Raw genomic sequence first — 27822 nt, 5'->3', positions numbered from 1 at the left:
ATCAAACGTATATTATGGTGTGATAGATGAGAAAAATAGAATTAAGGTGTGCTTTTGCGTATTTTACGCACGACAAACAAGTGGAGATGCGAAGAACATTAATGTAGAAAACACTAGGCTGATTTTTCCTCAACTCCACGTGATTTTCCTTCCAAGTTTTCGTGTGATGTGTGTGGTGTGTTATGATGAGAGAGGCCTAGTATTTAGAGGGGTGGGCGTGAGTTTTGAGGAGTGGGGGAAGGGTTTGGGGCCTTTTTGTTTTAATTAAAACAAGTGGTGTAAGCTTAAGCCCATTAATGTGATATAATAGGCTCATTAAGCCCATTAATTTTTTTTAAAATATTTTATTTAGGAAAGTTCGTGAAAATATTAGTCGAGTTCTCAAAAAGTTCATATTTTCGTCGAAAATCGAATACCGTTTAAAAATACGACTCGGCGTATAAAAACACCTCAAAACATCTCACTTTCGAAAATATCATATATAACATATACAATATTTTAAATAATTAAAAATAATTATTTAATAAAAGTATTTTCTTTTTTTCGACCCTCGGTTTCCGTTCCGCGATCGCGTCTCAAATAGGTTTTGAAATATAGTTTCATGCATTCGTGTCAAAATATGCATTTTAATCATGTAAGTGCAGATTTGTCAAAATTAACTACCTGTCTGGACGCTTTCTCATAAACCTGGATACATCGACATTTAAGCTATCCTCCCAAGTTGCCCGGAAAAAGTTATAAATTGTTATAAGATAAAATTATTCTCAACTAGTGAGATATTGATCTTAACCAAGTTGTATATATGATGTAGATTAACATGTTGATTTACACAAAGTACTCAGACAATGTCAAACACTCAAATATATAGTAAACCACTAAGATAACTTTGTTGATTGACACAAAATAACATATAACTATAGTAAAGAGAATCAATTCCCAGCTTTCCTTTGCTGATTTATTGTCAAAACAAAATGTAACCAAAAAGGAAAAAATACCCAAAATCCTGCCGGTTTTGACAACTGTCTTATTTGGTTATATGGTGTCCCAATATACCAAAAATGACATCTTATTCTACATCAATTTATTATAACATTGTGATCATAATCTATTTCAAGAATAAAATATAACATTCTTTCACAATTTCACAAATCTTTGTTCTTTAATCTTCGTAACTGAAAGATTAAGGTATATTTAATAGAAAATATGCATAACTTCGATATATCATATATAGTTAATGTTGAATTAATTAATAGTTATGTACATGTCTGTTGGATTGTGTGTCAGTGTGTGGCATAATTAAATTATAAAAATATTAATGAGGAATTCACCATTTTCAATAAATGAAAACAATGTATTTAATTTAAATTTTTATTACTCAAAAATGCTAAAATGAAACGCACATACATTGCACGTTGAATGCTCGTAAAAAACCAATAAACAGTGAGAGCGCGGTGGAAAAAACTCTATTTGCGTAAAACATGAACAAGAATTACTTTCCAAAGATGAGAAACTCGATAAGAGATTGTAAAAGGTAAAAAAAAATATATATATAACAGTCGAAAAGTTTAAGTACGTCACTCCAACTCTGAACAATCGAGAGCCGTCTTTATCTTCTGAATTGTTGTGCTCAAAAGGGCATGCACATTAGATACAGTCTCCATATTCAGTTCCCTTGGGCGTGTGCCGTAGCACATTAATATTTGAAAAGCAACCGTCAAGAGTGAACCGCTGGATCTGCTCTTACTCGAACTGGAAGACGCTCCAACTCCATCATCAGTACAACCATCCGTAGAAATAACGAAACCAGATGGAAGTATTGGAATCTCGGCCATGTCCTCTCCATTCACAGCAGCAATGACAGATGGTAATTCTATTGGGGCATATATCACCATCGCTCCGAGAGGGTCAATGCAACTCTCTTGCAGAATCAACATGTTGCTCTCTTCGGGTACATATGGCTGCTATGCAATCAACATTGTTTCAAAATAATGAATATTTTCTTTGATAGAGATATTGTGCTAATTATGCGCAAATAAGATTTAAGGTAAATGTTAAAATGAAATATTCTCATCAGTGCGGCCAAAATGTCACATATGTCGCACAAAAACTGCATGACAGTTGAGGTAAATGTTAAAAATGAAATATTCTCATCAGAACAACATTATTTCTAGATGCACAACACTAGGAACTTCAAGAAATTATATAGCACCCTAGACAAGAAGAGAAAGTAACCTGAATGATGGAGACACAGTTTCCAGGATGCGTCCCAGTTGAGATGTGTGCAATCTCATTGGAAATATTTCCATTAGACAGGGCATCCCACTGCATGAAAAATACATATAATCTTTCAGCCTTACTAGAAAATGAAATCATAAGAAAAATAAAACATGATGCGACTATTAGGAACCCAAAAGAAAAACTAGTAAGTTTAAGCACCTGAGCTCTATTTTTCTCATCTTTGAAGAAATCAAAGAGAGTTTCATAAGAAAGGGGAAGCCAAAGAGAGGTCGCAGCACTCAAAATCAGACCATTAGGCATCCCTTGAACAGTGCTTCTATGGAGCGAGACCCGCACTCCACTGTTATTCGATGCTGACGAGTGGGAAAAATCTAGTCTATCTGACAAGCTCAGTTCTTCACAAAAATTCTTGACCATTCTATGGCAAAGATTCATCAAGTTCCTTCGGCCTTCAGGCAAGCCAATAACTGAATGAAGAAGAAAAACATAAATCACTTCATGCTCAATTCCCAAAATCATAAACCCTGACATTATGGGCAATAGAATGATATATTATTATACCCCCTTCAAGGGCATGCTTTTGTGTCATAGTTCGCCCCACTGAGAATGCAATCCTCTCGCACATCCTTTGAAGGGTAACAACCCACCTTGTAGCTCCATATGCTTGACAATTACATAATAAATCTCTATATAAGCGATGGGTCAATGATTTATCGTCCACTTCGACATGCTCAATCCATGTAATCTATCAAGAAAACAAATGCTTTTAGATATTCCATTTGGTCATCAAAATGTGCAATGGACGTGCAAACAGTGGGATGAGCGACTTCCAGAAGAGACAGTATGTCTTATTTTTGACATCTTTTCATGCTGACCACATTTGCATCAATTACTTGATTTACAAGCATTGGTATGCTATCTAGCGAATTTTTGCACGGCGAACTCTTGGTACACTCTTTGGTAAAAAAATTGCAGCAATTTTTTAAAAGAACAGAAAAAACAAATTTTAATTTGTAAAAAATAAATGTATAACTACAAAAAAATGAAGAAGATAATGTGAGGAACATAAATTTTAATTTCGAGAATTTCTTCAATTGAAAGAAATAAAACTAGTCTGGTACGTGAAAATATATAAATTTCTAAACATTTGCTAATGTAATATACATAATGTTGATTAAATTTTAGGTATAGAAAATGCACCATTTAAATTAACTTATACTGAAGAGGTAATTTTTTTCTTTAAAGTGAGACGAATAATAAATAATGTAAAAACTATATGCTGAGTTTGAAAAGGACAAAAATTTCATGGCTTTTCCCAAATGTGAATCGGTTTAAAATGCCTAATATTAAAAAAGAAGTGAAATCAAGTCTTAAAAATTTAATGCATCTTTATTAATACAAATAAAATAAAGTTTTCAAGCAGTCAAGATGTGGTTACATGAAAATTTCTTTTTTTTTTAAGATATGCACTTTAAGTAGCATTCCTCATTTATGCTGGTTATGATCATCTTGATGCAGACAAAAACAACAATCAAACCATAATAATCAATCTAATAACATTGCATAGAACTCACATTAGATTTTCCATTTGAAATATCTTCAATCATACATCCCGAAGGAAACTTCTGAGGGTTAGTTGGAGCGGCATTTTCAAACTGTTTAATGAAATCATAGGATACATCGACCAGAATCCAAGTTCTTGAGTTAAGCTGTCGGCAGTAGCGAATAAAATAGAATTCCCGAGGAGCCACAAGAGGTGACAAAACGTGTATTTTTCCATACATCTGCATAAACATAATCATATATAAACCTCGGAATGTCTTACTCATTGCTAGCACATAGAAAATTTGCTCTTTAAATCTTTACCAAATTCAGAGAGCCACCAAACTCTCCAGTATCAATCACTTCAATGGTCCCTGCTTCGTTGATAATAGTAGGAAATAAATCCTTCCATTTATTCTGGAATATTAATAAAGCAGATTTGTACTTGAAGCAGGAAGTAGCATATAATAATATTGATAAAAATAATTCGCATAGCATGTTGGAAAAAGAGAGCAAACAAAGTTTATACCGAATCAAGAAGCATTTCAATTAAATGTGTTGCAGCAACTGCCACCATGCCTGAATCTTTTGAAGATTCAATCCGAGCACTTGCAGTTTTCAAATGATTTGCCTTTGGAAAAAGCTTATAATAGCTATCGTGATGTATAAGAGATCTCCCATCTGTGGCAGACTTGATCCATACAGGCTCTTTCAGGTGTAAAAGCTCCACAAGCTCATCCATGGCAGAAGCAGCTATCCCAATAATGAGAGATTTTTCGACCTTCTCTATTTCACTTACGTGCAGCTGTGATGTCGGATCCTGTAATTTCCATGGCGTTTGTTCACGATCAAGAGCAGCAGTGACACCCATTTCGTCACCAACTGAAAGATTTCCAGGCGTCTCTAAAAAGGACCCAATTCCATGAGGAGGCATGGCTAATTTTTGCATGTCAATGAATCGTCTATGCTGCAAAAGTTTGGCAAAAAACATTTAAGAAATGTTCCAAATAAACATCTAAATAGGTAATACTAGAGCTTGCATTAAGAAACAATTAGCTTGATCAAGTACCACTAAAGTGCAAAGTCTCTGGAAATTCTACAGTTTAAATAGAAAATTTTAATTACTTTCTGAGAAAAACGAAAAATTGATTGGCAACGGTCACCTCTTCTGTCAATAGTACATTTTCTATCTTCAACCTCTGTAACACACTATGTTTCTCTTCTTCCCCAAGAGCTGAACCAATACAAGACTGACAAAGGCCCTTTCTTAGTACCTCCTGAATTGCGAGATTCTCACTGCGAAATCTTTCATTTTCAGACCGGAGGGCATTGTTTTCAGCTCTATCATTTTGCGCCTAAAAAATATTACTTTGAATTACCACATTGAATATGAAACCTGAGACTTAACACATCTGCAAAAAAAATTTGTTCTGCATAAAAACTGTTTAGCACCTTTGTCTGAGTCCTTTTATTTTGAAACCAAAACTTTATTTGCATAGGGTCGAGACTTAGTTCCCTGCTCAATTGCTGCCTTTGGTTCTCATCTGGGTGGGGACATTCCTTAAAAAAACTGCATTCAAATCATCAGCACCAAAGAACCTTAAAACAAAAGTATGAAGAAAGGTGAAAAAATACTCTAAAGATAACCAATAAAGTTAAAAAGTCAAGAAAAGCTTAATATTTCTCAATTCATCAAGAAAGGTTGAAACTAGAGTTCAGATGATAGAACATAGCAAATCCTAATTGTCACCCCACCAATTGTTAAATAAAACAATAATTGGAGAATAAGAGTATGTTTCGTTATGCTTGTTCACAGAATTTCTGGAAAATGTTTCACAGAAATGTAGTTTGAAAAGTTGAGTTAGGTACTTAGGTTGTTATGTATATTAGGTTATCTTTTCTGAATGGGACGTTTTCTAATTAAGATGTCTTATCTTGTCTTAATTAGTTTATCAGATTATTATTTTTTTAATTATAGAAGGATAATTTAAAATTTAACAATCAATTATTAGAGTTAAAATGCAATATAATAATATAATGATTTTTGGGAAAATGAAATTAAATTACATTTTCTATTAAAATCGTTTGAAAATAATATGAGTATATTAGTTTATGTTTTCTGGAAAATGAAGCATTTCCAAAAAACATAAACAAACATAGCTCATTAGGAATTCACAAACTTCTCCTTGCATTAAAATCCCTCTATTTCGATAAAGAGTTCAAATGATGGAAGATGTGAGAACAAATTTTTCATTATATAATTATTAAGAGATATTAGAAGCACAACATAGTAAATAATGAACTCATCATGGAATAATAAACAAAAAGGGAAAATAATTTTTTAAGTGGCTTATGCATTAAAATGCATAAGCTGAAATTTACCACATCAATATGGTGAGAAGAAAATATTTCTACTAAAATGCAGGAGTTAAAATTTAATATTTACGCTTCCAGCCGGTGAATTTTTTGCTCAGAGTGCCGTCGATATTGTATCTTCCCCTTTTGAGAGTTGGAGGTTTCTTTGTCACCTGATCCACTTCCTCCTTCAGCAGAATGCATCTCTTCGTTTCAAATGATAAGAAATGTTTTTGATTCCCAGCAGCACAATATCCCCAGGGAAAAATAAGCATAAAAAAATTAATCAGAACAGGAAATATGCTGTCAATAATAAAAAAAACATCCAAATGAAAAGGCCTTCAAAATGATTCACATATTTTTTATTCTTCTACATTTGTATTCTATGCTTATGTAAGTTGGAGAAATAATGATGCTGAATGAAAGTAGCAAACTGAGATAAACTAAGCATCAAGAAGTATATAGTCTATGAGAAGCGGTTAGGAGATAAACAAATTTGTGCATGTATCATTCAGTTATGAACTAGAACGACTGAGATTTAGCTTGGATGATTTGTCACCTGGATTTCACTTACTTCAATATGGAGTATTGTCCAGATTTATTGCAACGGACTTTAAAATGAAATAATTAAGAGAAGATGGAGCAGATAATCAAGATCACTTTAGAGAATTGAAATGTAAGGACACACGTGCTTATGATGCTGTATTTAAGGTGGTTGCGGAGGACAAACCGCCCAGTATTTATTCACTTATCTCAAAAGAAGTAGCAATGATTCAATCACCAAATAAGGTATAAAATCGCATTTCAAAAGGAGGGGGAGCATAAAATCGTATCACTATTCCAAATTTATTGGATTATATTGTGGATTAAGGATTAGATTATTCATGCCTCGGATTTGGGCATTAAAATCACAATCTGTCATTCATTAATGAGGATCCTTAATTATCAGGAATGATGACAGATTGTATGAGAATAGATTATTGGTAATTAATAATGAATCAAGAAAAAAAACATTCCTCATCTATCATTACAAGTTCATTTATACAGGAAGATGCAAACAAATTTGTCGCAATTATAATTATATAAATAAGACGTTCATAGTCTGGAATATCCTTATTTGTAATAAGGAATATTTACGGATCAAGTGGGATTAAACTAGCTATATAATATAAGCGTTTTTTTTATCACTACAAGTTCATTCATACAGGAAGACGCATAAAAATTTATTTGAACTACTCTTATTCTGGAATATTGTTCTCTCTAATTAGGAATGTTTGCGAAATAACTGACTGGGATTAAATGTAGCTAACAATGAACTTTAAGATAATCATTCTCAGAAAGTGCTGTTCTAAGCTGGCCTTTGCATTTGAACTAGAGTCATTAGAATCACAGTCTGCTACTAATTAATGAGGATCCTTAATTAACAGGAATGATGACAGATTCCTTGAGAATAAATTAATGGTAATTAATAGAGAATAAACTAAAAGTATTCATCATCTATCATTACAAGTTCATTTAGACTGGAAGATGCATACAAATTTATCACAATCATATTTATATAAATAAGACGTTCTTAATCTAGAATATCCTTATTTCTAATAAGGAATATTTGCGGATCAAGTGGGTTAAACTAGCTATATAATAAGAGCGACTTGTTTGTCATTGCGAGTTCATTTATACAGGAAGATGTGTACAAATTTATTGCAATTACTATATAAACAAAAAGTTGAATATCGCTATTTCTAATAAGGAATGCCTGCGGATTAAGTGTGTTAAACTTAGCTAGCAACGAACTTTAAAATAATCTCTCATAAAGTTCTGCTCTACGCTGGCTTTATATTTGAACCAGAGTTATTAAAAAGCATTAATCCAAATAAAAGAGCAATCTTGTCATGCTACGTGTCTGCCATTGTATGCCATTTTTTATACAATAGATTTCACATATGCAACACACATTTTTCTATGTAATCTGGGTTTATCTTTCTTATACAACAAATTTATCAAGTAAAGTCAAGGCTTTTCTGAGAATACACTGCTTGCAAGAATTTCAATGATCAGTGTTCCCTAACAAAATTACTGTAAATTAACTATAGAGTACCACCTATACCGACAAGAACACTATGCTTGCTATAATGTTTGAATATATTTTAAGAGCGACCATCGACATATAAACATTTTTAGACATCGCTGTCCACCTTTTCCAAATTGAGACAATTTTTCTTCAGAGACCAATAAATCAAAACAAAAACCTTTCCACCATTATTTTAGGTCTTAGCTTCATTTTGCACATTTCTTAAAAAGTTCTTGCTACTCTATCCATTTTTTCAAATTTAAAAAATAAATAGGTATAGTAGTCCTTGAACAGACGGTCTTAATACTTAAGAAAAAAGCACAACCACCTTTTTTTGGAGAAGATATTAAAACCACCTTACCTTTAATCAATCTCGGAAGTCGGAACTTTTGTCCAATCTGATAATGATGCCATTCACTCGAAATTCCCAAATATAAAAGGCCACGCAGAGGTATTTTCGAATATGTTCATCCATAGATTTAATGACACTAACAATTTTACAATTATTAAGCAATTCACTTATTCCTATAGCAATGCAGATATCCTCTCCTTTGTCAACACAAAAATTAAGTAGCTCTTTACCAATCTATCATGTGACCTCCATTCTCAGTTCCACTTCAAGGAAAGCCTCATAATGGGTTATTGCTGCACCTGTGTATGAGCAATAATTCTTTCTAAAGTAAGACATCACTTTCGGAATTATCTACAAAGATTCAAGTTACATACTTCAATTTTTTCATCTCATTTATACTGCACTCCATATTATATCACAGAATTAACACCATATCTGAGACCTTACTACAGTTTGCAGCGAAAAATTCAAAATCCTGCATAATAAGTGCATTCTCACCAAATTATTCATAGGAAACTGAATAGAAGCTAAAACATAACAGCAAATAAAGATTTTGAAGCCTCTTGCTATGTAATTTTCAAAAAAATAGGAAATCCATAAGGTTTTTCTAACAGTTTTCAGCTAGTTTGAATTAATCCCAAATCGTGTTTTTTTTCCCATTTGTTCTGCCAAAGTCATCATTTTACCTGAAAAACAAAGGAGTCTACAAATATCCATACTGCAGACCGCAAAGGACTAAGAATATGGCCTTTTAATTCAAAATTTAAGACACTCCCTGACTCCATACAATGCAGGTAAATTTTCCGAAAATTGCTCAATCGAATCTCACCGTTGGCCAAATTTCTTCTCCAGACTGACTATGAAGGCACAACATAAGGGGAACCCGGAAATTTCGATCCTTGGCTGTCATGTTATTTATTAGTTATTATACGTTATTTACTAAATTTTTAAACAGAAACAATTTGCCAAACACACAAAAACTTGTGTGAGATCGTCTCACGGATCGTATTTTGTGAGACGGATATATTATTTGGGTCATTCATTAAAAATATTATTTTTTATGCTAAGAATATTACTTTTTATTGTGAATATGGATAGAGTTAACCCGTCATACAGATAAAGATTCGTGAGACCGTCTCACAAGAGACTTACTCTTCCAAGAGAATGTCTCATCAGTAAAATATGGAAAGATTTTCAAACCGATTTGTTCTATAAAAAATATTATTTTTTATGATAAAATACTATTTTCTTTTGTAAATATAGGCTGAATTAACTCGTCTCACATGTATCGTCTTACTTTTTTTAAAAAAAATTAGAAGAAAAAGTCAAAAAATCATAAATTTTTGTTTTTGTAATAGTAAAAATTCTTTTTCACATTTTGTAAGAAAATGATTTTTTAAAAAAAAACTATTTGACTTTCAAAAAATATAGTATTTGAAAGAAATTTGTGATGAAATTTGAGATTAAATTACATATGAATTTTTGTAACGGAATGTAAACCCACCTTATTTTTGTAGAAAAAAATTTATGTAAGACTGTCTCATAGATAGGGATGTAAACAAACCAAACCGTTCGCGAGCTATTCGGAGCTCGGCTCGATAAAAAGCTTGTTTGAGTTCGTTTGTTAATCATATCAAACCAAGCTCAAGCTCGATTTTGAGCTTGACAACTTAATCAAACCAAGCTCCAGCCTAAGCGTATTCGGCTCGTGAACTCGCAAACATGTTCGTTAATAGGTTCGCGAGCTCGAACTCGGCTCGTTTAGGTGGCTCGTTAGCTCGAGCTTGACTCATTTATTGAGTTGACAAATAAAAATATTAGTACTAATAAAAGTTAAACTTTTATGTCTAATATAAAATTAGTTCATAGATATATTTAATTTTAACAAGTTCGAATCAAGCTCAAATTCGAGCTCAATTGTATGTTTTACGAGCTCGAAAACGGGCGAACTCAAGTCAGGCTTGTTAAATATGATAAACGAGCTATTAATAAACCAAAATCGAGCTCGGATTGATTAACATGATAAACGAGCTTTTGACGAGTCGAACTCGAGCTTTTCACAAGCTTAGTAATTTCAAGACACGTCGAATTCTAACCTGATGATAAAAGCTCGAATAAAGCTCGAGCTCGAACTCTATCAATCTTAAACGAGCCAAACTCAAGCCAGATGATAAAAGCTCGAGCTCGAGCTTGAATTAATCTTAAACAAGCCAAGCTCAAGTCTGATACTGTTCAGCTTGGTTTGGATCATTTACATCCCTACTCACAGATCATATTTTGTTAGACGGATCTCTTATTTGCATCCATGAAAAATTATTAATTTTAATGCTAAGAGTATTATTTTTTATTGTAAATATCAGTATGGTTGACTTGTCTTACAAATCTTTATAAGATCGTCTAATAAGAGATCTCCTCATTTCTGTAAGATAGATTTGCTATTGAAATATGTTTCATTTTTTTATAAAATCTAATAATAATTATTATAATTACTTTGTAAAAAGTTTTCCCTCGGAAACTAATTAATTTTATTTTTGTAAGCGAAAGTTGGGCCTTCGACTGATTGGGTCCAATACACTCTTGGCCCAGTCGCACACTCCAATGCAGCAATGCTTGACTTCCAAGAAGGAGATCGCTCGCAGGGACAATTAAAAAAATGGGATTACGTGGGCAAAGATTTAAAAAACAAGGAGTCTGACTTTTTTTTAAGAAAAAAAAAGAGTTGACTCTTGATTAGTTAATTAAACCTTAATTAAAGTTAACATCCTAAATTGATTAATTGTTAGTTGTTCTCTCTCTTTCTTCCCATTCCACGCACAAAATCCCCACAAAATTCCCAAAAAAATTCCCAAAGCTTCCCAAATTTAAAGAACTCATCTACCGCATCTACATCTTGCGCGTATCAATAAATCGAAATTGACCACGGTTGCTCAAGTGTTGTGGCGCTCATTCCTCAGATCCAGATCTAAATCTACTCCTACATATTGTTCCCCATTCTTCTGTAAATACGTCTGTATTTGAAGAAAAATACAGTAAGTTTGCTCCATTTTCTTTGACCAGTTCATTGTTTTCATCATTTCATGCAGCGATCGACCAAAAATAAGATGAATAATCCGTGTCGTTCATGGATTTTTGTCGAAGCAAACAACGAATTCTTCGTGGTCGACCAAAGAGAAATTATTCATGGTCGACCACAATCTTAATGGTCGACCAAGTTCGTGTTTTTTCAGAAATTAAGTTGGTCGACCGTGAGCTTATTTTTTCAGAAATTAAGTTGGTCGACCAAGGTCTTATTGGTCGACCTACATAACTTCATGGTCGACCAACTTATTTTTTGGTCGACCATGTGCGTTTTTTTTTTGTTTTTACAACATTTTGCCCATTCTAATTATCATATTTGTTTGTGCACTTTGTAGATATGCCAACAGTTATTGTTGTTCATTTTGATGGAAAATGGGAAGTGACAGAGGGGCTGGTTTATAAATGGAATCCAGGGGCCAATGCAAAGTTTGTTGCTATTCCAGTGGATGATGATATTTGTTATTTTGAAGATTTAAAAAGTGAACTATACAGAGCTGGGAAAGTAGAAGACACTTCCAACTTGAGGTTGAGTTATCTATTAGATTTGCCGTGCAACATTCAACCAATTTATATAGAGAACGACCATGATTTGAAAGCATATTTGTATTTTGGTTGTCCGAGAAGTAGGCCAGTACTTCAAGTTGAAATTGAATGTGTTGCTTCTTTTGATTCTTGTGATAATTTGCACGGAAATGCTATTGTTGAGAACAATTGCAATATTAACGAACAGAGTCATTTTGATGATTATTTTCACTTGAATATTGTGTCTGTGGATCGTAATAATAGCATTGATTTTTTCGACGAAGCACATAATGTGGATTCCATGCCTGTGGATCGTAGTAACACATTCGACGAAGCGCATAATATGGATGTCATGCTTGTAGATGGTAGTAACACGGACGAGTTACATGATGAAGCACGTGATGACATAATTGAGGGCGAGGCAAATTTGGTTCAAAGCAATGATGCAAATTTGGTTGTGGATGTGGCTCTTGATAATGACACATTTTCATTCACGGATGGTTCGAACTTGTTTGTGGGTCAAGAGTTTCCAAACCGAGAAGCGGTGAAAAAAGAGCTAATTAGAATAAGTTTGGAAGCTTGCTTTGAATTTGAGACGGTAAAAAGTAGCAAGAATGTGTACGCCGTAAAATGTGTAGTGTCTGATTGTAAGTGGAGAATCTGGACCTCTTTGATTAAGAATGATTCACGTGCATTCTCCGTTCGAACATATTGCAATACACACACATGTGGTTTGACTGGGAGAGGAAAGAGAATCCGTGGAGCGAGTTCTGCTGTAGTTCGAGATATGTTTGTGGATAATTTCCAAGGTCATCCAGTGCCTATTGTACCAAAAGCGGTGATGGCGATGATGCGCAATAGTATGAATGCTGATATATCATACTACAAGGCTTGGAAAGGGAAAGAACTAGCACACAATATGTTGAAAGGTGATCCTACGCAGAGTTTTACAAAATTGAGCTGTTATTTGCACATGGTTGAGCAGATGAATCCAGGAAGCATAACAGACATATTTGTCGACGAGGAAAATCGATTCAAGTATATGTTTCTTGCTTTTGGTGCATGCGTTAGAGGATATCGAAGTATGCGAAAAGTTGTATCAATTGATGGTACGTGGTTGAAGGGCAAGTATAATGGTGTTTTATTGGTGGCATCGGCACAAGATGGAAATTATCACCAATATCCTTTGGCGTGGGGAGTCGTAGATGTCGAGTGTACTTCTTCGTGGAGTTGGTTTTTAACGAAGTTGTTAGAAGTAGTACCAGACGAGGATGAATTGGTGATAATTAGTGACAGGCATCAAGGGATCATTAATGCAGTTTCTACCGTGTATAAAAATGCGCATCATGGGCATTGTACGTGGCATTTATCCCAAAACATGAAGACAATATGCAAAAAGAAGGGTGCAACCGAAATGTTTTTGCACATTGCAAAAATTTATAAAACTTCCGAGTTTGATATTGCATATGATGAGTTTAGGAATAGATATCCCGAGGCAGCGCAATATTTGGATGAGAGAGACTCACTTGATAGATGGACTCGAGCGTATTGTCCGAAGACCCGTTACAATATTATGACGACAAACGGGGTTGAGTCAATCAACGCTAGACTGCTTGAAGAAAGGAAGCTGCCAATCATTGCACTGTTAGATTCCTTGCAGAGACTGGCATCATCTTGGTTTGCCCGATATCGCCACGCATCAATTGCAAGTAGCACTAACTTGACCCCTACGATCGAGGGGATCCTTCGTAGCAGGTTCACATATGCCCAAGGAATGCAAGTTTTTGAATTAGGACGTATGGAGTTTGATGTTAGGAGTCGTGGACATTCGGCCATAGTGGATCTCGAATCAAAAAGATGCACATGTCGAGTTTTTGATATTGATAGAATCCCATGTGCTCATGCCATCGCAGCTAGTTGGTTAGCGAATATTGATTTATATGATATGTGTTCACAGTATTATTCTACTATGTCATGGTGCATGGCTTACTCAGAGACTGTGTATCCCGTTCCCGAAGAAAATGAATGGCCACGCAACATTAATTTTCCATTGGTGTTGCCTCCTTTACTAGAGAAGAGATTTGGCAGAAGAAAACAAAACAGATTTCCTTCGATTGGTGAATTCAGCAAGAGATAGCTTCAGGGTCGACCATTATTTTTCTTTGGTCGACCATTATTTTTATTTGGTCGACCATCAAGCTATCGGTAGGGTGATGGTCGACCCTTAGCTTTGTTAGGTCGACCGTCAATTGCATTGTCGACCATTACCTTGATGGTCGACCATTAGTTTTCTTCTGGTCGACCATCAAACTCATGGTCGACCATTAGTTTTCTTTTGGTCGACCATCAATCTCATGGTCGACCATTAGGTTGATGGTGTGTTGTGTTTTTTTTCAATATATATTAATAATTGTCCAAAACATGTAACGTAATTGTGATCGTGACAAAAATAATGAGATTATCGTGACAAAAATACCGAGATTGTGATGAATTGATTCGTATGTAAATTAGAATATATAACATAATCTTGAATTTACGATTTTTTTTAAAAATAAAAAAAATCGCATGATTCACATTTAAATTTGAAACGTATAACATAATCCTGTTTGTTAGATCGTGACAAAAATACCGAGATTGTGATGAATTGATTCGTATGTAAATTAGAATATATAACATAATCTTGAATTTACGATTTTTTTTATAAAAATAAAAAAAATAGCATGATTCACATTTAAATTTGAAACGTATAACATAATCCTCTTTGTTAGATCGTGACAAAAATACCGAGATTGTGATGAATTGATTCGTATGTAAATTAGAATATATAACATAATCTTGAATTTACGATTTTTTTAAAAAAATAAAAAAAATAGCATGATTCACATTTAAATTTGAAACGTATAACATAATCCTCTTTGTTAGATCGTGACAAAATTACCGAGATTGTGATGAATTGATTCGTATGTAAATTAGAATATATAACATAATCTTGAATTTATGATTTTTTTTTAAAAAATAAAAAAAATAGCATGATTCACATTTAAATTTGAAACGTATAACATAATCCTCTTTGTTAGATCGTGACAAAAATACCGAGATTGTGATGAATTGATTCGTATGTAAATTAGAATATATAACATAATCTTGAATTTACGATTTTTTTTAAAAAATAAAAAAAATAGCATGATTCACATTTAAATTTGAAACGTATAACATAATCCTGTTTGTTAGATCGTGACAAAAATACCGAGATTGTGATGAATTGATTCGTATGTAAACCCTAAAACCCTAAAAAACCCTAAACCCTTGAAACCCTAAACCTAAACCCTAAACTAGATAACAATGGTCGACCAAAATAACAATGGTGGTCGACCAACAAAATATTATGGTCGACCAACACAATATTATGGTCGACCATAAAAGGTAAAGGTCGATGGTCGACCAAAACCAAAAGGTAAAGGTCGATGGTCGACCAAATTAACTCGTTTATGGTCGACTAACAGAATTTGTTAGTCGAACCATACAATTGTTGGTCGACCATGTGCGTTTGTGGTCGACCAACAAAATAACACAAAAAATTACATAAGAAAACGATGTTCCAATAATGACATAAAATTGTCAGATACGTCACAATAATCACCAATCATTAAGGAAAATATTACAAGCTAAAAAGTATCTAAACTCAGAAACTAATCTATCATCTAAAGTTAGTACTACTTGCGCACTCCTGGACAAAGAGTATCCGGCAACAGCTAACACAAACGCTCCTGAATCTTCACTGTGAAAAAAAAAAGAGAAGTTAATATATATTGCTAACATTAAAAAACGAATAATGAAGTTATTATATTGTAAATAGAAAGTTGACAACGTACTGTATAATCTTGGCACGGAATTCATCATGTAGTTTTATATTCCATGGCCTCTCGGGGTGCGGGTTGTTCCCAACAATGGATAGCAGACGAGCTGCGTTTATAAGTATAGGCTCTATGTCTTCATTCAGATCTTTGAATTTGGGATCGTGCCTTCGCTGCAAGTCATATATAATGCACTTATTCACCCCTGTCACGAGTTTTAGCAAAAACCAGCGCCCATCTCTGTAGACAGGGATGAGAATTCTTCGCGCCTTTTCCCACGAGAGACGCGGCCATTCTGGATCACTACCTTTTACTTTGCTCACAATCGGTACCAGACTTATGTTGAAATCGATATCTTTAGCTTCGGCTATAACTGATATCGCAGAATAGAAATTTTTGTCCATCAACGAATCATCTGCCGACATCACTTCAGGATGTCGGATCTGCATCTCAAGCAATCCACGGAGAGCTTCGCCCATGTGCTGAATTCAACATAACAAAAGGTTTTCAAAGTTTTAAAAAAGTTCTCTAAAAATTTAAACTTTATAAAAGATTTATTTAAAGGCTTACAAGGAAAGTGACAGGCGAGTTTGCGATAGCCATGGGCCCGTAGAACGACTTCTCATATTCGGCATAAAAACCTCGAATCTTACTGGGCAAACGGTCGAGCATCGAGGCCCTAACTCGCGCAAGCGAGTTGTTTACCTTCAATGTCACGGTCTCCGCAAGTGGCCTCACACCGGCATCTATAAAATGATCAATTGTAGCAACTTTAATGCAAATATGAACAATAAACAAGGTATAGTTTAATAACCTCTCGACGTGGTCGCCTCGCCTCCTGACATACGCGCATCTGGAGTCACTTGAATATCTAAAAACATAAAATATATTGTTTAATATACTATAAATAAATATAAATATAAAAATTGTGCATTACCTCACCTCCTGCGGACTCCTCTGGAATGGCTTCAAGGTTAGGCTCAAATATCTGTTGGGTTTGGCTACCACTGTCAATTTCCCTAGCCAAATTATCAGCCACACCTAACAGCGTACATTCAACAAATTAAAATAATAACAACTTTAATGCAAATATGAATAGACAAGGTTTACTGTAATAACCTCTAGACGTGGTCGCCTCACCACCTGACTTACGCGGAACCGGAGTCACTTGAATATCTAAAAATAAAGACTTTGTTGTTTAATATACTATACATAAATATCAAATCAAAAAAGTGCATTAACTCACCTTCTGAGGACTCCTCTATAATCACCGGAAGGTTAGGCTCAAACATATGTAGTGTTTGGCTAGTACTCGCAATTTCCCTAGCCAGATTATCATCCACACCTAAAAGCGCACATCAAACAAATTAAAATAATTATGAGAATTGTAATAAATCATTATACTACATAAACATAAATATAATAAATAAAATTATCTCACCAAAATCTGCCTCAGATGCTTTCCTCTTCCGCCCTCTGGTATAGACTATGCTATAATCTCTGTCCTCCTGCACTGACGTGTTAGACCTCATCTCAGCAAAACCAGCTCTAATCTGTTCAGTCAAACTAGATTTCAAGTCAGCTAGAGTTTGATTTACACTCCTCATAAACACTCTGGTATCAATAAATTCTGCTGCAATCTTCACATGCAAGGACCTAACGGAATCCTCCAACGCAGTCAATCGCCGCTCGAAACGATGCTCCAAGGGTGATGGGCGGTGGGAGGGATTGAGTCCAAAGTGGACTCTAGGACCCGTACGCATATGAGAACTGGTCCTAGAGCTGGATCTATCGAGATCACCACGACGGATGCCGGAAACGTCAGGAGATGCATGTACAGGAGGCGTGTGCTGGACAGAGGGAGGTGAATGTCCAAAATGCATGGGCTGGTCAGAGGGAGGTGAATGTGCAAAATGCGTGGGCTGGACTGAGGGAGACTCCACAGGGTGCTCGCTACATATGACTGTCCGACCCTGCCCCCAGAGCTCGAGTACCCGAATGATCACCGCATCAGGCGCAGAATCAACAAAATTCCCGGTGGTATAATACGGTGCAACTAGCTCCTCAGGACTAGGAGTCAAAAATCCCAAACAATCCTGCATATAATTAATAAAAGAGCAAATTAATTAAAAATAATGTCCAAGGTTATTTTACCAAATCAATTCATATTACTTACATCTATAGCACAATCACCGAAGGCTGCAGCGATTTCAACACCAGTTGGGGCACGGTTTGTCGCCCACGTCTTAGTCACCCACTGAAACATCCTGGGCAACATCAAACCGTCCACATCTCTTCTCCTTGCTAACTTCTGTGCCACGCTCGGATAACATTCATAAGCGAAGATCTGTAAAATAAATTTCAAACAGTGTTACTGGTACAAATACAGATAACAAATCCACTATATCATTCAAAAAATCAAAAAATAATATACCTGCAGAGGGAGAACAAAACCACCGACAAGGAAGCTGCCCTCAACTTCTGTCCGGCCCTGTGCCTCGGCGAGGTAATTATATCGACCTAAAAGATCTTTCTTCAGACATCGGACCGCATCCCGATAGGCTACTCTACCCCAGGGATAACGGTTGAACCTATCCAAATCATCTACAAGGCTCAAGTATTTAGGATCGATCTTCGTCGTCTTTTTCCTCGTCGCCTCACCAAATACGGCACAACAAAAGTATAGACTAGCCATCTTTATCTTCTCCATGTCTAGACCAGTCTCGTTATGCTCTTGGACCATAATCTTTCCCTCCAAATCACCCAAAACAATATCAGCCTTACCGGGAAAGTGTGTGGTGGCAAATACACCTCTACCTGGTAAATCTTCGAGCTCTATAGCGCAATCGAGACCCGTTATTAAACAATACTCTAACAAAGAAAATCTAACAGGCCTTTTGCACACCACCATCCACAAATCATCACTAATACTATCAAGTATCTGGTTACTCATTAAGTACCATAGAATTTGGCTAGAAATTTTAAAATCTCTATAATACCTAACTAAATTACCAAAAGGCGAATGCTCGAAAAAATGGGTTCTCTCCTCGTTGTTCAAATAAAAATGAATCTTCTCAGAAATCTCGTTATATCTCGATTGGATTGTCAACTTACATCGGAAAATGGCATCCCTGCCTAATTTTCTCGGTAAATAGACCTGTGACAAAAAAACAGTATTAGTAAGGTTAGGACAAATTTTGTGGTCGACCATAAAACCACATTTGGTCGACCATAAAACCAAATAAGGTCGACCATAAAACCAAATAAGGCCGATTACGTTTTATGGTCGACTTCGTCTTATGGTCGACCATAAAACCAAATAAGGTCGACCATGTTTTATGGTCGACTTCGTCTTATGGTCGACCATAAAGTCGACCATAAAACGTAATCGGCCAAATAAAACATGGTCGACCATAAACTCGTTGTTTTATGGTCGACCACAAACAACGTACCATTTGTATGGTCGACCATGGTGGAAAACCATGGTCGACTACGCACACACACGCAGCAAGCATACTAAAAAATACGACTAAAATTCAGAAGAAACAAATCGAAATAAACGCAATAATTACCACATTTTCGTCTGCCATTCCTTCCGTTGAGATTTTGAAGATTCGACGGAGGCGTTTTTCAGGGAACGGAGGGTTTAGGGTTCGGAATGAAATAGGAGGGGGGTGGGGTCTCTGCTGAAGTAATTTGTAAAGTGAGTGAATGAAGGGAAAATTGTAATCCATTTTAAACTTAACAAAACAAGGACATTTACGTAAATTGACATCTCAATCCTTTTTTTTAAATAAGTCGGATATGACTTCCTTTTCCCTAAATTTCCCATCGCTCGCATATGTGACCTGCGCCGCTGTTGAATATGATCTCAAAGCCGACGACATGGCGCCGCCGTCGATTCCCCGTGCAGTGTCTTCTCCTCCTGATTGCATTGTTCGCCACTCTGGGCATTGTGATTCTCGGTATAAAGGCCGTTGATCCATCTTCGCCGATTCCTGGTAACAAGAACACTCTAGGAGTCTCTGCCTTGAATATGACGATAAATTTTGTGAAACAAGTTAACATTACAAAGAAATGCGCGACGGTTGAAGAAATGGGTGAGATCTTCGGCAGAGGATATGCTGAGGAAAGTCTTAGAGTGAGAAGAATCATTCAGGCTCACTTCGCTCTTAATGGTACGCTCGTTTTCCCCCACTTTTACGGGTTTCTCAGTGGTAGCTGACGTGTTGAGGCCTGGAATTCGTTGCCTAAATGATGCAGTTAACCAGTCGTGTTTTTTATATGTCTTACACAATTCACGTTCTAGGATTTGGGTTCTCTTTTTTAATTTGCCGTTAGTAGGAGATGCCATTTCGATTGAAATTTGGAATGTAAGTAATTGAGCTTTGCTTCTTTATTTGATAGCAATAACTCGTCTCCAAGAAATCATATTTAGATTGAAGATGGCCAAATGGTGATGGAATATAGTCTATGGGTAACTGTAAATGCCGTATATAGTTTGATATCATAAATTTGGACTCATTACAGTGAAGTTACATTCCGTGCAGAGCCATCGAAGGAAGTTAGTGTGTGTTATTAGAGTTCAAGATTAGTTGAGTAGTTTGTTAATCACAATTTTGCTACTTGGAGTTAATTATTATTTATTAAATATCAATGATCGTTGATAAATAACTATCTCCTAGTAACTAACTAACTGAGTAATTAACTAACCAATCAACTAATCTTGGACATAATTTGTTGTTCATCGATTGATCAATAATAGTGTACATCAATCTTTTTATGTACAAGCACTTGTATTTGATGAATAATCAACTCCAAGTAACTAACTAATCAAGTAACTCAAACATAATTTTTTTAGAAATATTTGTTATTCATCGCTCATCCAATAATAGTGTATTCAGTCTTTTTATGTACAGGCACTGGTATTTGATAAATATCTAACTCGAAGTAACTATGTAAATGAGTGATCAACTAATCTTGAACTCTAATATGTATTGCAAATATTTGACCGTTATTTTTCCTTGATTCTCTTAGTTGTTAATTCATAGAGAAGATGATGATTAGTCGTGGGGAACATACTTTATACATCTGCTAAGCGATAGAAATGGTGTTTTGTCAAGACAAAATTCTACTAGACAAATTTTACTTGTTGCATTAACTATTTCTATGATTCATCAAAACAGTCTATTTCTTTAGAGTTTAGCCGCTGATACGGACTTCTATTTTCACTGACTGAATTAATGCCAGCTGAATGGTGATATTTGATTATTGTTGGAATAAGAAAACTCAAAAGATTCTGGTAATATGAAACCTATATTATTCAGGTGCTTTAACAGTGAGAGAACTTCCTCAACATCAATTCTGCAAACATGGTTTTGTTATTGGAAAGGCGTCAGAAGCCGGCTTGGGTAATGAAATGTACAAGATCTTAACTGCTGCTGCCGTCAGTGTGATGTTGAACAGATCACTGATAATTGGGCAAACCAGGCATATATTGGTTCTCCCTCAAGCCTTTCTTTCTGCCTTGGATTTTGGATATGTGCTTCTTCTTCTTCTTCTTTATTTTTATTGACTATAACCTTTTGATTCTTGCTTACAATTTTTAAAACTCCAAGTATACTGTATGGTCCCGGGAGGTGGATCTTGTTATGGTTGGTGAATGGATTGATCATTAAGATCTCTAAGATCTTTAGATTTATTGGACATTTTCCTTGTCTACATATTTGAAAATCGTTAGTGGCCCATGATGATTTATTTAAACTAATTCAGTATGTCTTCTAAAATTTAGGGGTAAATACCCTTTCGGTGATTACATCTCTTATTCCAACCAAACCTTTACAATGAAAGAAGTAAAGCATCTGTGGAGAAAGAATCATTGTCTGGCAAAGTATGGGAGGCATCTTACAATGAGGATTGATGATTTTCAGAAGCCAGCATTGACAAATGTTCTCTGCAGTGATTGGAGGAAATGGCAAGAACCAATCATATGGTATTGTAAAATATGCAGTAATTCTTGGAAAATACGCACATTTATTATTAAATAATGTTCCATTAGGTTTCAAAATGCTACAGATGCTGTGGCTGCACAGTTTTTCTTAAAGAACGTACATCCTGAAATGAGGGAAGCATCCTCTTATCTATTTGGGAGACCAGAAGATCTTCAACGCAGGGCTAATGTGTTTGGAGAATTAATGAGGATTTTAATCTTTCCTTCCAAAAATATTGAGCGGGCAGTAAATTGGGCTCTTAATGGCAGTCAGGATCCTGATATTGTACTGCACATGCGGATGATGATGAATAGGTAATACAGCCCAATAATTCAGGAGGGAAATGGTATTGTAAGATTTACTACTTATCCACTTTTCTTTTCATGGATCAAAGAACTAACTTTTTCTATATTTATTCTCTTACAAAAATTAAAGGATTTGTTTACGCTCACCAAGATGTATATGATTTGGTTTTCTTTATTCATGGAATAGAATCATGTTGCATGAGATAAGTCACATAATTGTTAACATTGCTTTACCTTATGGCTTTTGGTAGAGAAATGATGGATTTTCCCCCCAAAATTTTTCAGGTCAGTGAGAGCAAGACAAGCAGCCTTGGACTGTGTGAAAAAAACTGCTAATGATATTTCAATGATATCGAGACCTAAGTTGGTTTTGGTTACAGATACCCCTTCTCTGGTGAAAGACATCGTACCAATTTTAGAGGAATTTACGGAAGTAACTATCTCTTCTTTTATTGCTATGATAATCATATTCTTCTCAGAGGCATGTTAATTTATTGTAATACCACTGTAAAGTAAAATCGCAATGAGGCCTGAATGTCGATGTACTTTTTGAAATGATAAATCTCTTAGAAGGTTATATGCTTTCCCATGTTAGCGTGCATACTTTGGTTCCTTATAATCTTTAGGACATACTTGCACTATGTCATGCGAATATACACATTCCTGAACCTTGTTGAACTTTCCCTTTCAGGTTATTCATTTTGATTACAAAAATTTCGAGTTGAATATTTCTGGTAACAACAAGTTAAACAGCTCATCTTTTAGAGTAAAGGACTGGGGTCCAGCACCCAGATGGGTAGCCTTCGTTGATTTTTTTCTGGCATCACGTGCTAAACATGCTGTAATTTCTGGAGCTCATCGACGGGTTGGGACAACCTATGTTCAATTGATTGCAGCACTTGCAGCTGCTTGTAGACTAGGTAATTGCCTTTCATTTCGAGTTCTGTCTTTCAGAGATATATTCTCATCATTAGTTTCTTCCTCTACACATGCCTGCAGATGAAAATAGCTCTAGCCATTCTGTCCTCAGATTCTTTAGCAGCTTCCAAAGTAATTTGCTTTCAGAGGGTTTGAAGAATCAGGTTGGATGGGGGCATGTATGGAACAGATTTGCTGGTCCGCTAAGTTGTCGCAGCCGCTCCAATCAATGTGCTTTAACGCCTATTCTTGCCCCTGCTTGGTGGGATGGACTTTGGCAATCCCCTATTCCACGTGACATACGGAGGATGGAAGCATATGGCATCAAGCTCTCAGGGTTTGGAACATTTTATGATGACCACCTAAATCACTTTTGTCGCACGAGGAAGACTCCTGTGGTTTCTGTCCCTCTTATTTGAGTATTGGAGTACTTCGATTGTTTGTTGTGCATTTACATAGTCGTTATTGCACTTCTCTTCGACCCCGTCGCCCGTGGTCATGCTGAGTCTAAAGCCAACACCTCTCAATTGCTTCACAAAGGATCACGTTTCTCCTTTGTGTCAGTCCCATGCTTCTCCAAGTCATGCACGGAACACGACTAGGTACACCTGCATATATGTACTTAGTTCTATAATTGTTTTTAACGTTATCGATTTTGTTCTATCATTATTTTCTACGGTCAATCAGCTTCAATCTTCGACATATAAATAAGTTAGTTTTTCTGTAATATGTTTTTTTTATCTGTTAAATTCATTAAGAAAAAAACTAAAACTGATAATCGCATATTATACTGATAAAAATAATGTTTTTATTCTTATAAAAAATTGTTTTTCTTATGAATTACGAAAAGCTTCCATAATTTACTATTACATATATGATAATTGATTTTCCTTGTTTTATATGAAAAATTGTAATATAATAATCATTTTTATTTATAATTTTATTGATATTATTTTGGTGTATTATATTATTATAATTAATATATGGTATCGACTAAACAGTACTCGGATATTATTATTAATTATATTAATGATTTCTAATACATCGTGGGGTTTAATTCTTAACATCCATGTATAATGTTCTTGAATAATTTTTTTTTTTTTGGGAGTTTCTATAAAGCAATTTGACATAAAGTAGTTATCTTATTGTAAAGATAGAACGATCTACTTCATACTTGATATAGTGATCTTTAATCAAACAAGTAAGTCACATAATGTTCAATTTATTAAAAGTTATTTACATGCACTTTTTCAAATCAAATTTCGTAATTTTTCATCATAGTGTTCACATATGTTGAATATGTCATCATTATCTAATGTTATGTCAACATTTTTTCGTGATATATTATTGTTTTATGACATCGCATCAGCATCATGTTAAAAAGATTAAAATTAAAAAACATGCAACTTATTGGACCAAGAACGTAAATTGACCTATAAAAATACCAAAAATTTAAAAAATCCAAGTTACCAAACCAAAAATTTAATTTTTCCTTAATTAAATTGATAATATCAATAAATGATAAACGTTGTCACGAGTTGACACAAGATATATATATATATATATATATATAGAGGGTTGTTACCCTGCACCCTTGGGTGCAGGGAAACCGTGGGCGCCAGCTGAGCTGGTGCCCACGTGTGCATTTTATTTTATTTTTTAAAAAATTTTAAAATAGCTGTGCAGGCGCCCATGTGGATGCGACGAAACAACGTTTTGCGACGGTTTTTAAAAAACCGTCGCTAAATGTCTAAATTTTTTAAAAAAATCGGACAGATATAAAAACAATTTTACGAGGAAATGGGTGGAATCTTCAATTCAGTGGCTGTGCTAGGCGTACTTTCCTTCCCCAAAATTTCTTGCGCCTAAATTTCCTCACCGAAACCCAACTTGGCAAGTAGCTTCAATTTCCTTGCGGTATTCCGGAGATCTATTGCGGGTTATTTCGAAATCAGAAGGTAAATTTCATGTATTTTAAATTTCATATTCCTAAGATATTTGTAATTTAGGATTTGTTGATAATAGATCTTGTGTTTGAAAAACCAAGGGTCAAGCTGTTGGATTTTAAATGGGGTTTCGGTGGTTGTTCTGTAAATTTCATATTAAATTAAGAGAGGAGGTTGGCAAAGGGGAACACACGAAGCTAAAGATGAAAGAAAGACCATAGAGTTTATCTAAGCGATTAGCTGCGTCTCATTCTCGTGAATCACTACTAAACTTTTTAAAATAAAAACAAGATTGTAGATTAGTGGTGAACATGTTTAATTTGTGAGTGCGTTCACGTCACCTGAATTTATGTGTATCAATTTTAATTTTGCTATTTTCATATTTATAGAATGGACGAAAACAGCGGCGATGAAATGTCATACATTCCTCAAGTTGGAGACAATCAAAAGCCAAAGATTGGGATGAAATTCGAATCTTTAGACGAGGCGTTTTCGTTCTACAACCAATATGCACGAGAATCTGGTTTTAGTGCAAGAATGAGCAATAGCAAAAAAAGTAAAAAAACAAAAGAAGTTATCTGGAAAAAATTTGTATGCTTTAAAGAAGGACATACAGATGCAATCAGATGGAGTAAACAATCAAAAAGTGATGAACCAATAAAGGAAAGAGCTCGTGGTGAGATTCGAACTGGATGTAAGTCAAAGATTTCAGTTGTGAAGGAACAAACCGGTCTTGGTTGGGTTATTAGTACCTTCATGGAAAGTTATAATCATCCACTATCAACTCCTTCAAAGGTGCATTTGTTGCGCTCACATCGTACTGTTTCTGCAGCAAAGAAAGCATTGAGTCAACAGTTTGCAGAAGCGAATGTACCTACTTGTCAACAAATGCGATTGTTTGAAATAGAGTCTGGAGGACCTGAACATGTTGGTTGCACAGAAAGATATATAAGAAACTACGAGAAAACGCTTAGGGATGAGCACAAGGATATTGATGCCGAAACATTGATTGATTTCTTTATGTCTGAGAAAGACAAGAGCTCAACTTTCTTTTTTGATTACGAGACTGATTCAGACAATAGATTTATTCGGTGTTTTTGGGCGGATCCTGTTTCAAGGAGGGCATACACTGCATTTGGTGATGTAGTGGTGTTTGATACAACGTATAACACCAACAAATATGGGATGATTTTTGCACCATTTGTAGGAGTTAATCATCATCATCAGACCATTATTTTTGGTTGTGGATTTTTGAGTGATGAGAAAACTGATTCTTTTGTTTGGTTGCTTAATAAGTTTCTGGATGCCATGCCTAAAGGAGCACCAAACTTGATCATAACTGACCAGGATCCTGCTATAACGAAAGCCATAGCTGAAGTTTTCCCTAAAACAATACATCGATATTGTTTGTGGCACATTCTAAACAAATTCCCAGATAAATTGAACCCGGTGACTTTCCGTGACCACTATCAAAGCATAAAAAATGTCATCATACATTCTACGACTTCTATTGAATTTGAGAGATCATGGGAAGATGTTATGAATTGTGCTAACTTGGTAGAAAATGATTGGCTGTCATTGATGTATGAGTTGCGGCATAAGTGGGTGCCGGCTTATTTCAACCATGTATTTTCTGCAGGAATGTCAAGTAGTCAGAGGTCTGAAAGTTCACATGCATTTTTCAAGAGGTACGTCTGTAGCAAGAACTCATTGATGGATTTTATAATTCGTTTCAATAAGGCACTTCGACACCAAAGACACAATGAGTTAGTTGCCGATCATACTGATATGAACGAGCGGCCAAAGGTTAAATCGAACTGGCCAATGGAACTGCAAATGGTGAATGTATACACGAAAAATAAATGGTTGGAGTTTCAAAATGAAATTAGTCTGAGTCATGGTTATTACGTGCAACAAGCATCTATCGGAATTGAGTTTAGGGTTTACAATATCATTAATTTTCAAGGTTCTTCTTCTGCCAAACATAGGCTGCTTACGCATGACATACAAAGAGACGATATATCATGTAGTTGCATGAAATTTCAATTTGAGGGTATTCCGTGCAGGCATATGTTAGCATTCTTTCGTATCAACCAAGTGTTCCACTTACCTGATCAGTATATACTCAAACGGTGGACAAAAGATGCAAAAGTTGGCGTACTATACACTATGGCTGAGCAAAATTTGGTCGACGATCCAGAAAGGTGTTTGATGTCTAGACATATGAGGTTATCTTGTAAAGCTTCAGCTTTAATTGATGTAGCATCTTTCAGTGATGAGGGGACAAACTTCTTGGCTGATGAGTTTGATTCTATTGATAGAAAAATGAAAGAGATGAATATTAATAGAACGTTAAGCAGTGGAATTCAAAGTAGGAGTACCTTGGATGGAGCCATTGGTATCACTGATCCTTCAGAAATAAGAACAAAAGGACGTGGGAAGAGACTAAAATCATCGAAGGAGAAATCAATATCAAGGGGCAGACAGTGTCGTGGATGCGGGCGTCGAGGTTGATACCAATGTATCATTGATTTCTCCTTCGATGATTTTAGTCTCTTCCCACGTCCTTTTGTTCTTATTTCTGAAGGATCAGTGATACCAATGGCTCCATCCAAGGTACTCCTACTTTGAATTCCACTGCTTAACGTTCT

General features: G+C 35.3%; 4 protein-coding genes across 7 annotated transcripts; 2 read left to right on the top strand and 2 right to left on the bottom strand.

The window, feature by feature from the left end:
- Window positions 1-1402: 1402 nt before the first annotated feature.
- LOC140827200 (homeobox-leucine zipper protein HDG11-like) lies at window positions 1403-9467 on the bottom strand. 4 transcript variants are annotated; one of them, XM_073189830.1, is made up of 13 exons: window positions 9388-9458; window positions 9171-9244; window positions 8789-8857; window positions 6227-6341; window positions 5233-5350; window positions 4944-5135; window positions 4310-4747; window positions 4105-4197; window positions 3813-4022; window positions 2800-2983; window positions 2437-2705; window positions 2233-2322; window positions 1403-1958 (listed from the first exon to the last, which is right to left on the bottom strand). In XM_073189830.1, the coding sequence occupies exons 4-13, from the start codon at window positions 6337-6339 to the stop codon at window positions 1575-1577; spliced, it is 2091 nt and encodes a 696-aa protein (XP_073045931.1). In that variant the 5' UTR covers window positions 6340-6341; window positions 8789-8857; window positions 9171-9244; window positions 9388-9458; the 3' UTR covers window positions 1403-1574. The 4 variants fall into 4 exon arrangements, with proteins under 4 accessions (XP_073045931.1, XP_073045935.1, XP_073045941.1 ...); XM_073189834.1 differs by lacking the exons at window positions 9171-9244; window positions 9388-9458 and adding an exon at window positions 9245-9268; XM_073189825.1 differs by lacking the exon at window positions 9171-9244 and having other exon boundaries at window positions 1404-1958; window positions 9388-9467.
- Window positions 9468-15794: 6327 nt separating this feature from the next.
- On the bottom strand, window positions 15795-19836 carry LOC140803719 (uncharacterized). The gene is made up of 11 exons (XM_073159613.1): window positions 19585-19836; window positions 18447-19169; window positions 18189-18359; window positions 17454-18108; window positions 17259-17357; window positions 17132-17188; window positions 16955-17053; window positions 16827-16883; window positions 16583-16758; window positions 16031-16494; window positions 15795-15936 (listed from the first exon to the last, which is right to left on the bottom strand). The coding sequence occupies exons 1-11, from the start codon at window positions 19744-19746 to the stop codon at window positions 15795-15797; spliced, it is 2805 nt and encodes a 934-aa protein (XP_073015714.1). The 5' UTR covers window positions 19747-19836.
- Window positions 19837-19846: 10 nt separating this feature from the next.
- LOC140827191 (uncharacterized) lies at window positions 19847-23948 on the top strand. Its single transcript, XM_073189811.1, has 7 exons — window positions 19847-20190; window positions 21340-21502; window positions 21804-22004; window positions 22071-22316; window positions 22593-22740; window positions 22999-23227; window positions 23307-23948. The coding sequence occupies exons 1-7, from the start codon at window positions 19878-19880 to the stop codon at window positions 23642-23644; spliced, it is 1638 nt and encodes a 545-aa protein (XP_073045912.1). The 5' UTR covers window positions 19847-19877; the 3' UTR covers window positions 23645-23948.
- Window positions 23949-25561: 1613 nt separating this feature from the next.
- On the top strand, window positions 25562-27685 carry LOC140803712 (protein FAR1-RELATED SEQUENCE 5-like). The gene has a single exon (XM_073159607.1). It carries the CDS (start codon window positions 25562-25564, stop codon window positions 27683-27685), a length of 2124 nt encoding a protein of 707 aa, XP_073015708.1.
- Window positions 27686-27822: the final 137 nt, after the last annotated feature.

The sequence above is a fragment of the Primulina eburnea genome, chromosome 1 (assembly GCF_022965805.1).
Source record: "Primulina eburnea isolate SZY01 chromosome 1, ASM2296580v1, whole genome shotgun sequence".
NCBI lineage: Eukaryota > Viridiplantae > Streptophyta > Magnoliopsida > Lamiales > Gesneriaceae > Primulina > Primulina eburnea.
The sequence above is the reverse complement of the archived record's forward strand: the minus strand, read 5'-3'. Positions and strand labels throughout refer to the sequence as shown.